This window comes from Ochotona princeps, chromosome 31, assembly GCF_030435755.1.
Source record: "Ochotona princeps isolate mOchPri1 chromosome 31, mOchPri1.hap1, whole genome shotgun sequence".
Lineage (NCBI taxonomy): Eukaryota > Metazoa > Chordata > Mammalia > Lagomorpha > Ochotonidae > Ochotona > Ochotona princeps.
In genome coordinates, this window is record NC_080862.1 from 13538910 (window position 1) to 13552928 (window position 14019).

Here is a 14019-nt window from a genome sequence, read left to right on the forward strand (position 1 = left end):
AAAATTCAATGCAAAAGATCCCCCTTGAGCAAATGCTGTGTAAATTATGGCCTGTGTGTACAGTGCTAAACCAAGGACGTATAATCAAAAACTGTAGTAATCTTACCCAAGGCTGGAATTTAAAGAGAACGCATAAAACGTACCATGACTAAGTAACTCTTATAAAGGCACACAGGTTTTAAAGCTATTGGTTTTTCCTTCCTAACTCTCTGAACCTTCCCCATGGCCTTTGCAGATCAACCATTTCAAAGCTGTTTGATCTCAGTAACTCCCAACACAATTGCCTTTCAGATATGTCATCAGGTATGTAATGAAAGGCAATTGGCAAAATAGCAGGTTTAAAATAATCCTAAACTAGCTAGTGGAACCTTCACTTTTGGAATCTGTAGAACTGAATGCGGATATATCTGTCAAGTTAAAAATTCATTATAACACATGATTAACAGAAATTCTCCCCATGCTCATTCCCCTACCCCTTGCCCTTCCAATGACCCCACAAGTATCACCAATGCAGTGGCAACGTGATTTCAGCAGTCCAGGAAGAAAAAGTCAGAAGGCACAATGTGACCTTGGCTGACAAGGCTAACATTCTGTCTCAAGTCTCTGTCAGGCCCTGGCATGCATTAGAACATTTTTTTCAAAATAATAAAAATCCTTAAAAATTATGCATACTGTACATTTTCAAAACCTGCCCTTAAGTAAGACCATAGCGCTACCTCCCTAGAGTGACTACACTGTGACTATGAGGACAGCTACATCAGTGCTTGGAGTCTGTAGGGCAGCTCACTTTCCCTCATAGTTTGGGTTGATCACAGTTGTCACAACTCTCCTGTAAACAGGATTTTTACCCTAAAAAGAAGAAAAAAATATTGCACTACAAAATTGTGTGGTATTTATACATCAAGATTAAATGGTAGTCATGATAAGAAGTCATTTCTATCTTATTTGGAAAGCATTAGTAACTGCCTGCACAACTGAGAAATGGAAGCTGTGCTCTGCTATGGTCGGTCTTGGTTTGGCTCCCTGTCACTCTGTCTCTGGGTCCTTCCTGCAGTGGCAGATTTGGAAGCACCCTCCATCCTCAGCAGCCAGGACACGGCATCCCCGGACTCACTCCTCCTTAGGGAAGCATCAACGGTGCCTGACTTCTTCACTGCTTGTTGGACACCCAGATGCTTGGTAATCAAGAGACCCACAGTTTCCACTGCAGGGAGGGAGGCATGGGTCCCTCCACTGAATCCACTCAGAATGCTAACAAAGACAATCATGGCACTCAGGATACAGCTGTCATCCCAGGAGAAATGCTTACTGCAATGCCAGATTTTAATGAATAGAACTGAAATCAAGCTTCAAGCCAACCAAGCCAGTGACTCCAGGCCATAAGCTCAAGATCTTTCAACATGCAAATCACTGCTGGCAACATTTTCAGCAGAAAATGAATAACCACCATTATGCCCCCAAGAAGGATACAGTTTGGAGAATGAAAGAAAACAAGCACTCTGATACAGAACAAAGTAGAATTTTGCACAACACAATACAGCAAGAGAACAGGAAAAGTGAGCACCAAATCAGCGGCTGGTTCATGGTGAAATTTTACAGAGTTAAAAATACCAATCAAATCAACATGTAGGAAACAGAACAGTTAGTTCATACAGAAACGTACATAATTCAAAAGTTCTTAGGTGCGGGAAAAGGTCTACTTGCTGAGGTGCTGAGCAAGGAGAGGTGACAAGACAGACAAATCACCCAGGTCCTGTGTGTCTGAGTAGAGTGTGGGCATGTTACCAGGGAGAGGGGGGACAAGGGCAGGGAAGTCCAGCACACCAAGGGTGGGTCCTGTAAGAAGCCAGACCACAGAACAACCAGAACAACCAGGCCAGAACAACCGTGCTGCGACATGGGCTTAGGGTCCCTCTCAAAATGGGTCATGCATCTGTCAAACTCAACAGGACATCCAACCCCATGTCCCACCCTCATTTGGAGCCAATCCACTGCTAACCAGACTCCCAAAATGGGTTTTTGTGGAGTCGGGAAAAGTGGATCCAATGTTCACTCTCTTAGAAGGTCCTGGAGCATGTGAACAAGACTCAGACTACCTGCACGAGACCATTTACTTGGGAACCACTCCACCTTATGTTTTCTAATTAAGAATAGCAAGGGATTAACAAAAAAAAGAAAGAAAAAAAAAGAACACAGAATGACAAAGACTATTACTGACTGATGGACCCCAAGTACAACCTAAATTATACTTTGCATAGTGAAGAAGCACTTGCTTTTGGGAAAATGTTTATTTTGTTATTACATTATCTCAAAGTCCATCCCAACAAAAGTTGAACATGCAAGGTTAGAGGTAAAAATAAGCTCACTCTCTGTATTAGACATCTTGGAGGTCAACTAAATACCTGAGATTAGTCCCCAGCAACCCAAGTGCAGTCCCATGGCAGCAACAAGAAGCAAGTCTAACGTGCTGAAGTACCACCGTGCCCAGCAGAACCCGCACATATTCCTGCTGTCAGTAACATCATCATGTCCCCCTCAGATATGTTCTTGCTGTGACTCATTAATGAACCAGCAAGGGTTGGTCCTGTACAAGAAAAGTGCTTCACAATGCATCGTCATTTCACTTGCTTGATTAATGGCTTATCCCTTATTTTTTTAGACATTTATTTTTACTGGAAAGTAAGATTTACAGAGAGGAGAGAGAAAGAGCTTTGTCCACTAATTCATTCCCCAAGTGGTTGCAATGGCTAGAGCTGAGTCGACCTGAAGCCAGGAGCCAGGAGCTTCTTCTGTATCTCTCAAGCAAAGGCAGGGTCTGAAGGCTTTGGGCTGTCCTCCACTGCTTTCCCAGGCCACAGGCAGAGCTGCATGGGAATTGGGGAGGCAAGATATGAACTAGTGCCTATATGGGATTCCAGCACATGTTAGGAAAGAACTTCAGCCACTCATCCCTTAATTTCTACTTTGTTTTTCTTGAGGACATTTCAGAATAATTTGCAGCCAAAACTTTAAGCTACATTTGCATGGATTTCACTGGTACAAAACATTTTTACCAAGCTTTGGCCTCTTCTGTGGTATAAGATGCCTAATTTGGTTGAACAAGTAACAATTTAGGCAAAACTTTAGTCAATAGTACAGAAATTGGACTTAAATAATAATTCATATTTTTTGATGTTTTCGAAGTTTAACTAAACATACAGCAAGGGTGAAAGTTTGAGTAGGACAAACAGAAGTAACCGCAGACCTGTGGTGTCTGCTTGCTATCCACCTATAAAATCAGTACAAGGAAATATGCAAGGAGCTTGCTATTCCTCTCAAAATCAATTCTGGGGGTTGGCACTGTAGTGTAGCATGCTAAACTGCTGCAACACTGGCTCGTGTCCCAGCTGCTCCACTTCCATTCCAGCTCCCTGCTAATACGCCTGGGAAAGCTGATGCAACCATTTGGAGAATGGACCAGAAGACAGAAAATCAGTATTTCTTCTCACCTGTGCCTTTTAAACAAATGAATAAATCTTTTGAAAATGATGAAAATGACTTTCTGTGGAAGTCTTAGAGTACAGGATGCAATGAGTTTCAAATTAAAATACATGAAAGTTTCTTCCTGTATCAGTTTCATTGTACTCTTCTACCCTTCTGACACCAAATGTAACTTTAAGAAGTCTTAACATCTGCTCAGAAATAAATGAGAAATCTAATAAGTAAAGACTTTGAATGCTATCCCTTAAAAATACAGAACAACTCTGTATTTCAAGATCTCCAGAGAGCTAAGTGGGTACAGGACAGAGTTGACTTCTATGCAACAAAGTAACTTCATCGTGAAAATATTGCCTGCAGCAGAAGTCACTGTGCTAATAAATTGAAAAAGCTCTATGCTTCTCAAGAGTTTCTTTGTAAAAATGCTCTGGGATCTGGTGTGGTAGGTGGCTGCCACCAGCATGGAGGCCAGACCATGAGCGTCACAATGACCTGTGATGCTCTGTGCAACAGGCAGAAACACAGGCCCCACTGTTTTCAACAGGAACATACACACAAGTGAACTGGAAGTCAGCATGAAAAGGTGGCAAAAGTGAGAACAGACAAATCCTTTATGTACCATCATAATCCATGAGGTGAGACAAGCAACAAGAGCTCTGATCACACCAGGAGGGAAACTGGGCTCCAAACACCATTTTCCACTCTATTGGTCTGAGGAGCTTACAATTATATTAATACGTGTTTCAAAGTATGCCATCCAGAGTTTGGGACGACACACTGTGCACATTCCTGTCTTCTGCCTCCTAAAGGAATTTCATGCTGTAATCACTAACTGAAGAATCTAGAAATCCTAGAATTATTAGGTATAACACTGTAGTTTTGTACTACACAAACAGCACAGCAAGTCATGCTTTTTCACTTTGCAGTTTGGACTTCCCAGGTCCAATAGTCACTGTTTAACCCTGACATTGACAGCAAATTGTTATGCCAGGACATTCCCACCTCAGGCATAGGACTGTCATGAGGGTGAATACTGGCAGAGTGACTGCATAACTACAGAGCATTGGCCCCAGTCAGTTACTCCTTCTCAGAGAAATGCCCACCTCCTACCAAAGACTAGAGGAGCTAATGCCCTGTGAAGTGTGGACACATGGCTGTCCTGATTAGTATGTGGGGAGCTGGGCTTTGACCCCAACTCTGGCTCATCACCACAATCTAATTGTCCCTTCTATATTCACCAACTCACTGTGTTGGTGAATGGCATCACCCCGAAGGAGCAGCATAGGTCTTCCAGTGTCCAAACTACTCCATTTCTGTCATTAACTTCGCATATCATCAGCTTTAGTTACAGCTCTCCCAGAAACCCTGTTGTGTCCCTTCTCATTCAATGCCATTTGAGCCCAGTATAATGAAATCAAGCATGTTGATCATCACACACAAAACAAGGATGTAGATTATCACTCGATGTGCTAAGAACTGCACATCCAGAGAGAAGTTGAGCGCCCGAGCCATTCTCAGCTACCATTGAAAACAACTGCTCTGGCACCACACACTGCTGAATGGGCATGTGACACCAAGGGAACTCAGGGCCTTGGTGAATGGCATCATCCCAAAGGAGCAGCACAGGACTTTGAGTACCAAAACTACTCCATTTGAGTCATTAACTTCACATACCACTTTTGTTTAAAAGCCCTTCTATGAGACTGAGTGTACACACAAAAAACAAAAGCTGCAGTTTAGACCTATCAATAAAGCCAGACTTCCAAAAATGTAGCAGCAACAGTGATAAATGGACACCCAGTGCAGTCAAAAGGGCAAGATCTCACATGCAAGGCAGAAAGGGAAAGGAGATACTGGTGGCAACTCGGGGGCCAGCTTTACATCCATAGTTTGGATTCTTGAAATTATTAATAGGACTCTTGTAAATCGGATTTTCTTGCTAAAGCAAAAGAAACACTTTCTAATGATTTCATCAGAAAGAAAATGGACATCCCAAGTGTTAAAACACTATTACAATTTATTATTTCCATGCCCCAGAAATTGACAATTCTTAAAAAGTTCAAGCAACCAGTAAAATGTAAATGACTAAAATACATTTGTATCTAAATACACTGTCTCAGCTTTCCCCTGTTAAGAAGACAACAGTGGGCGTGGTGTGTGTCATGCCTTACCCTGATTCCCTGTCTGCTAGCAGTAAGCAACTTGGAAACATTCACACTTCAGAGTCATTGTATAAAGCCAATTTCCTGAGGTAACATTTGTATAGAATAAAGTACCTTTCTGAGCAGAGAAAGGTACCCACATAAACATATCCACATACCTAAACATACCCACATACCTAAAGGCAACAAGACTCCTGTGCCCCTGTGTGACTGACCCTTTTCCACAACCCTCAGCAACCGCTGGTCTGACTCCTGTCCCCACAGACTTCTCTTTTCTAGAGCATCATGGAAATGGAGTCTAGCTGCTCGCCACTCAACCATCACTGTGTGGAAGGAGAAGGAGCCCTTCACGGAATAGCTCACCACATAGTGACACTATTCAGGGTTATCTACCAGACAGTAAGGCAGGTTTAACCCCCAAACCAGTGAAGAATCAAACACACTGGACACAGTAATAAGAATAGCCATTCTTTTTTTAAAAAAAATATTTATTTATTTTTATTGGAAAGTCAGATATACAGAGAGGAGAAGAGACAGAGAGGAAGATCTTCTGTTTGATGATTCACTCCCCAAGGGACTGCAACGGTCGGTGCTGCACCAATCTAAAGCCGGGAGCCAGGAACATCTTCTGGGTCTCCCATGTGGGTGCAAGGTCCCAAAGCTTTGAGCTGTCCTTGATTGCTTTCCCAGGCCACAAGCAGGGAGCTGGATGGGATGTATAGCTGCCGGGGTTAGAACCGGTGCCCATATGGAATCCTGGAGCATTCAAGGCGAAGACTTTAGCCACTAGGCCACAGCGCTGGGCCCGTGAATAGCCATTCTTGCAAAGTTTTGGTTAATAGAAATACATTTAAGATGGTTTTTATTCCTCACTAAATGCTAATTACTTGAATAATAAACTTTCAGAGAAAATTCTAAGCCTAACTAAACAGGCAGTCTCAGACCCAGGCACAATCCTTGCATTGTCCTCTTTAGTAGTGCATGAGCCACTTTATATTTTTAGATGTTTTGCAACTTACTGTGTCCCATTTGGCATTCATTTTCTCCTTTTCAAATTTAGCAAATTTCATTCTGTCGTGAATTATCATCAGGAGCTTCCAACTCAGCAGCAACGCGAGGCCAATGAGGATAATGCCAGCGACCACACCAGCTATGATTGGAATGATGTCAGGACCAGTGGGACACTCTGCAAAGCCAGAGGGTTGGATGTAAGCACAGTGCAGCCAGAGTGACACTGAGTCTGCCATAAAGCTGCTGTGACCTGGGAGTCTGCCAGGTCCCAGGCTAGATGATCCCAAACAAAAATCCTGAATAAAAATATATTTCTGCATATTAAAAATGGCAATTTTAAAGTCACATTTTAGTGCCATCAAAATCATGAAAACTATGTTAGTCTCATAAAATACAGGAAAGATTTGTACATTTAAGATTCCTAGCAGTATTAAAAGCAATAAAAGTAAATTGAAATAAATAGACAATCCCTGTCCAAGAACTGAAATCAGCCCTGCCATGATTATCACTGGTTCCCAACTTGAGCTGTAAATACAAACTATTTCCAGTCAAAATCCTGATGGGACTTCTTTGAAAATCAGCAAACTAATTTATATGAAAAGTGAAGAACTAGGTAAGAGTTTCAGAAACTCTTTGGGAGAGAACAAAGTCTGGAGTGCTCACACTAGCTATTTTCAAAACTCAGAGGAACAGACTAAGAGCCGAACATAGTAAGAGACATGTCTGCACACATGCATCAGGGAGACAGTGGTCCAGTTAAAAGGACCCACTGAACCCTGCTCCACATGCTAAGACACAACCGTGCGTAGGATGCTCTTAGGCACAACAGTCAAGTGGGATCCACGGGAGAAATCTTGGCCAATTATTGCTCGAGATCACAACCTTTGGTGTTGAATGGACAGTGCTCAGGAATGACCAGGAGGCGCACACTAGGAAGCAGTACTTGCACAAGCTTGTCTGAAAATACACTCTATGCTACAACATGACAACCACTGCAGAACGACTGGACAGTTCACTACCACATTCAACACAGGCTTGCCACCTGTTCCAGAGTTCTAGTCCTAAATTTATCTGAGATACAACTGAGATTTTTGCATTCACAAAATCTTGACTACTTGAGAAAAATCTGAAGAAATCCAGTAAAAAGTTGTTAGAAAATCCAAGAAATGCTCCATCTGCCGAGAAGTGGAGCAAATTCAACACTTCCATTCATCCCTCCACAGATTATCTTCCCCAAAGTCCAAACCCAATCAAGCTCAAATCTCAGGTCATCAATGGTAACTGTTACTGAGCATGGCCTGAGTCTGCATGTTCTACATGCCTGCATCACTCATCATGACATCTCCACACTCTCTACTCAGAGAACCTGAAACTCAACTTCCCTTCTCCCTAATACTACACCAAGAGATGAAAAATGCCCCCAGATTGAACATAGGTAATTCAACTGGAAGCTGTTTCTGGGTGCCTGGGAACTTGACAGTGAGCCTAAGCAGTCTGGAGAAGACAGGAGAGGATGGGAGGGATTTCTGGGATGCTCAGGTTCTGACCCGGAGTCTCTATGACATGAACAACGGCCTCATTGTTGCCACTCACCGAGTACATGAAGTAGAACCAGCAGTCATCCGCGTCCTTCTGCTTGCAGTGGGACAGGGGGTCCACCTGGCCAGGCTGAGGCAGCTGGTCCCAGTTTTCCACCTTGGTGATGGTGAAATGTGAACACTCTTGTGTTCACTTCTTTTCTCCTTTATTGAAGGCTTGACAATGAACACATTCTCTGTAGACACAAAAACCATTACATTTCACATTTCCCATTTAAGCTAAGTGTTTTCTTAAACATTACCTTGAGTGTTAAATTTGGGTGATCAAATTCAACCAAGTGCAATGAAAGGGAATTTTAATCAGCAGAGGCATGTTGTCTCATGGATGGGACAACTGCATCAGAAGATGACAATTTCTGGGAGTGGGCCTTTTGCATAGTGGTTAAAACACCCACATCCCACCAGAATACCTGGGTTTGATCCAGAGCTCCAGATGCTGACCCCAGCTTCCTCCCAGTGCAGACCCTAGGAGGCAGTCACAGTGCCTCAAGCTACACTTTTTGCCACCCTTGTGGGAGTTGCAGATTCAAGCCAGCCTAGTTTACTCATGAAGGACATTTGAGGTATGAACCGGCAGACAGAAAGTCTTAACAAATGAAAACTTAAAAAAATGGTAAGTTTTCTAAGCCAAATTACAAATTAAAGCTTCAAATTAAAATCACAATAAAGAAATAAAAGGTCAGCCTATGGAACTGTATCATAAAACAATAATAATAATAATTAAAAAAGAAGCAATTTTTTTAAAAAATAAAAGGTCATAAAATGAAAGTTCTGTAACATAGTAAATACATTAATACAAAATTATTATAACAGGCCTGGTGCAGTAGCCTAGTGGCTAAAGCCCTTGCCTTAGATGTCCCGGGATACCATATGGGCTCTAATCCTGGGTCCTAATCCCAGCAGCCCCACTTCCCATCCAGTTCCCTGCTTGTGGTCTGGGAAAGCAGTCGAGGATGGCCCAGGGCCTTGGGATCCTGCACCCGTGTGGAAGACACGGATCAGGTTTTGGGCTCCTGGCTCCAGATCAGTTCAGGTCTGGCCATTGTGGCTACTTGAGGAGTGAAGCAATGGCCAGAAGATCTTCCTGTCTGCCTCTCCCCGTCTCTGTATATCTGACTTTCTAACAAGAAGAAGAAGAAGAAGAAGAAGAAGAAGAAGAAGAAGAAGAAGAAGAAGAAGAAGAAGAAGAAGAAGAAGAAGAAGAAGAAGAAACCATAATAATTTAAGCAGTGTATTACTGGTAAAATAATGTTCCTTCAAAGGAAAAAAAAGCCTTCTATTTTGCCAAGTCAAAAAATAGTACTTAATAAATTTAACAACAACAACAAAAAAGGTAACTGAAGAGAGTCCCTTAGAAAATTCAAGTCAAAATATCCTTACACCTCTCCATGACACATTTCAGTGTGCTAATAGTCATTAGCTGCTGAGAAAGAATATTTAAGGACTGAAGAGTGGGCTTCCACAAAGCAGACATTTAGTTTGGACACAGTCTAACGCAGTCCATGCCCTGTTCTGGTGACAGCACCCACTTACGCATCAACGCTCACCAGCAATCAGGAAATGCGTAGTTATGTTCACCACAGACACCCAGGCAGGTCTGCACATCTCACAGGTTTGCCCTTGAAACTTGGGATCCGTGCACTTGCAGATGCCACACTCACAGATACTCCAACCGTTGCAGATCTGCCCGTTTGTGGCCATGCAAGAAGTCGTATCCAGAGAACAGTCACACGCGCTGCCAGTGTAGTTAGGATTGCACTCACACATGCGACACTTGCAGACGCCTTTTCCTGCAATTAAAAATACAATGTTTCCAACTAGTGGTAAAAACATAAAATCATTCTAACTATAACCGAACTATGGCCCTATTTTTACCTGAAAAGTACAATAACTCCCTCCAAGAAAGTATAGGAAATTGAACAGAAATGGGCCAGCCATATTGGCTAAAAATGTGACGTGTTCTTCAAAAACAAAGTTATCCAACTGAGCCAGACTTTACGGAGTTTTTAAAATATAACTAACGCTCATGGATACTGCCAGCTGATTCTGCATGTGGTGAACAGAGAAAGAGAAGAAAGAGAAGACATGTTCATGGGAATTCTTCAGGCTAAACATTTCTCTAAAGACACAGTCACATGACTCAAAGAGAGCACATCCAGCAGCATGGAGTAGGAATTGATAACATCTGGATGGCTCTGCACACAGACAACTGCACTCAGGGCAGCCATGTGTCTTCCTCATGGTTGGCACCCTGCCAGCCCAGTCACCTACAACCTACATGGACATCAGATGACCCCATCTCCTTCTAAAGAGAAAGCTATATTCAGGATACATCCTGTTTCAGTTTTTAAGTTAAAAAGTAATTAGAGTGTGAAATAACTTTACTGATGTTACATTTTATATTCTGAAAAGTATCATTATTTTAATTTTATGTCACATACATATTTTTAAGATTCCAACAGTGCAGAAGCACAAGTGGTGACAACTGAACATCTTTTAGCACAACATCATCAGTCCTGCATGTCTTTCCAAAACATTACCTGGGCTTATTCACTACAAATTCACAGTACCGTCTCATGACAGAAAAACAAAGTGCAATCTTAGACTATGAGGTTTTCATTTGAAAGATGACAGAGACAGGAAAACAGAATGCCATGTGCAAAATCACCAATTTGGAATCCATTTCCTCATTTGCTCCGGGTAGAGCTCCCCTACAGCAATCCCAGTGCTCTGCCCACCCCGTGCACATCTGGGTCCTGCTCCACGATCCTGGCTCACCTGCAGGCCCCACACTCAAACGTGCCATTCCCATCATGGCACTGGGGACTGGCCGTGATGCCTGCGTCCTGGCACTCACACTCACAGATGAACTCAAGAACCACCACGACCTCCTCAGTGAAGCCCAGAGGCTTGATTTTAATGGTTTCAGAATTCTTATTCGGACACTGATTTGAAGTTGTTGGGGTGCAGCCTGTGATAGCCAGCACCCATTGACAAGTGGACAAATGAAATTTGGCTGGGTCCCCCAACCTCTGTCCTGAAGGTGGGTCCTACAGCAATGGAATAGTAATTGCATCCTCAACCACTTCCCCCACATCCTAAATGAGCCAGGATACTGGAAGTCCAATTAGTCTAGGTATTTTTAGCTACCAGCCCTCTTCCTGTTCCTGTCCATCCTAACGAGCACTAATCAACTCCTTAGCCCACAACACTTAAGTATTCGCTCCTGCCCACCTGTGACTCACCTATCAACTGAGAGGGGATGGTATTGGGTTGTGTGTAACCACTCCCCTCACAAGCCCCTTTAAAATGCCCGAGAAGCAGGGGCTCTCTCTCTTTCTGGCCAGGTGCTTCCGTTGCTCTGGCACCTCGACTCTTGGCTGACCCAGGATAGGTAATCCCCTGAGCATGGTCCCTGTGTGCTACTTAGATGGGACAATGGTTATAATGATGTTGTTTCTGGTCTGTGTACTATCTGGAGTTCCAGGAGGGGTGAGGCCTAGCAGTAGTAGAATGTGGGCAGAGAAGCCAGGGAAAGGTGACTGTCTGCAGCTTTGTAACTGTGTCTTGGTTCTTTGTGAGTGTGTCCAGGTTATTTGTTGCATGTCTCTTAGGATAACATATATTGTTGGGGAAGCTGGAACATAGGTCTTCAGCTTAATGGATGGACTTAAGGATGATGACCATTTGTTTCTTTTGGGATTATGATTAGGTGGATTGCTGTATGGACTTGTAATTGCTATTGTGCTCTGTTGTCTTCAAGCTTGATTAATAAAGACTCCTTAATAAACCTTAGACATGTCTGGTGTGATCTCGCTCGCACCATGCAACAAAGTAATGCTGATTTCAAACTGAACCTTTAAGGAGAAGAGCAAGATAAAGTGAATAATATGCTTAATAATACTAATCCACTGAAAATATTTCCAAAAGCCTTCATTTCTTTTAGCATTTCTCCAGATATTTGTTTATAAACATGCAATACCTCATCTCCAATGGAGATGTTGGAGCACTTTCTTCCATTATCCCCTGTGCCATTCACCCCATTCTTGCAGTAATTTTTGTAATTTATGGTTACTCCTTCTGTCAATTTGCTGTTTTCCAAGATGACTTCTGAGGAAAGGGACTGAAACAAAACATGATTATATACAGGAAAGCCAAACAGAATATACTGGGATGCATGAGACCAACAGGTAAAATGCTGACAGGACATATCCATTCAAGACAGGGTTTTGAAGCTCAGGTCAACATAGTGGTTAGGAAACAGAACTCAGACCAGGCAGGCTCCAGTCAAGCAGGACTGGATCTGCAAACACAGACGCTGTAGAAAAGAGCATTCTGCCCCATGCCTGTGGTGAAATACCAATGAGCATGCAGTCCAGGCCTGACCCAATTACCACTGCTTGCCTGGGAAACACACACAAACAAGCCACACCTTAAGGGAAAAGACTCAAGCCAATACTTATTTAAAATCTCAGGGGAGGTCAGCCTGGAGGTTAACAGTCACACCTACAACCACCACCCCAGTTGAAGTAGGATTCCAGGCTTTTGATTTCAACCTCCCACCACAGCTCACTCAGGACAGCAGCATTTCCCAGCACCCTCCTAGGACACTCCTGCTCTCAGCTCCCAGCTTCAGCCCATCCCAGCCCAGTGCTGTGGACATCCAAGAGAGGAGTTCCATCTCTGCCTCTAATAAAACTAGCATTTTGTTTTAAAAAAAGAAAAGAAAGAAAAGCAAACAAGTCAACCTCTCAGGACAAATAGAGAAGATGGTAGCGGGAAACGACCTGTTACTCACATTCTTGGACAAGACAGAAATTGGGAATACAGTCTGGTGGGGGAAAAAAACAGCTTAGGGAGGATGTAGGAATTGCTGACAGCCTGAATTCCTGGGCAGGTGTTTGTCCTAGTGCTCACAATACCAACTAGGTTGCCCATCAGTGTTTGTTTCCCAGCTGAGCAACTCCTGGTCCACTGGGAGACAGCAGCCAGGACTGAAGCAGTCTACTGCCTGCGGCAACATGGGAGACCTGGGTGGAGTTCCCAGCCCCAGCTTTTGGACCGCAAGCCCGATAATGGAATGAACCAAATGTTCATGTCTTCAAACCAGATCTTTCCAAAATATACTGAGATTCCCAAGGGGAAAAAAAATACTCAAAACTCAACCAACACCAATTCACCAAAGGTTAATGGGAGATCAAAGGAGTATGCAGTGCATGTAGAGTTAGGATAACGCTTCCAAATGCCTGCTTACACAATTTTTCATGGGAACCAAAGGTTTACGTTTGGAGGGAAAGCACAGCTCCTCCTAATATCAACTCAACTCTCCCAGGTGAAGAAAAAGAATTCCATTATCCTTTTAAAGTTGCCCTGTTGCAGACAAACTCATATTTAGATTTTATATATATATATCCACTTACATTTATAAACGAGTGCATACACTTACTAAAAATAGAAAAAAAAGTTCTCTGCATGTGTGGGAGGAAAGAAATGGCATAAATGCTTGTCCACCACAGTCCAGCAAGCACAAGAATGTATAAAGAACACTTTGGAAAGGGAAGGAAGACTGAGGACCCCCACAAATCCAGGTTGCTACCTAGCAACCTTGCTTTCACATAGTGACACACAGACTAGAATTTTCCTTATGTGCTTTTATACCATTTTTGCTTGCTTGAGGCTATGTTTTTCACACAGTACCGAATGTAAGTTTTGTGTTGCCCCCTGGGCTTCCTGCACTGTGTTTTTGAGGATTTCTACTTGCACAAGGCACA

General features: G+C 42.9%; 1 protein-coding gene across 1 annotated transcript in view; it reads right to left on the bottom strand.

Moving 5' to 3' along the window:
* Positions 1 to 783: 783 nt before the first annotated feature.
* Positions 784 to 14019, bottom strand: part of LOC101532669 (integrin beta-1-like) — a 34877-nt gene continuing 21641 nt past the window's right edge. Inside the window, 8 exon segments of the mRNA XM_058657309.1 lie at positions 784 to 849; positions 6659 to 6825; positions 8198 to 8424; positions 9817 to 9847; positions 9850 to 10065; positions 11025 to 11219; positions 12072 to 12105; positions 12231 to 12371. Coding sequence (XP_058513292.1) covers positions 784 to 849; positions 6659 to 6825; positions 8198 to 8424; positions 9817 to 9847; positions 9850 to 10065; positions 11025 to 11219; positions 12072 to 12105; positions 12231 to 12371 — 1077 coding nt within the window.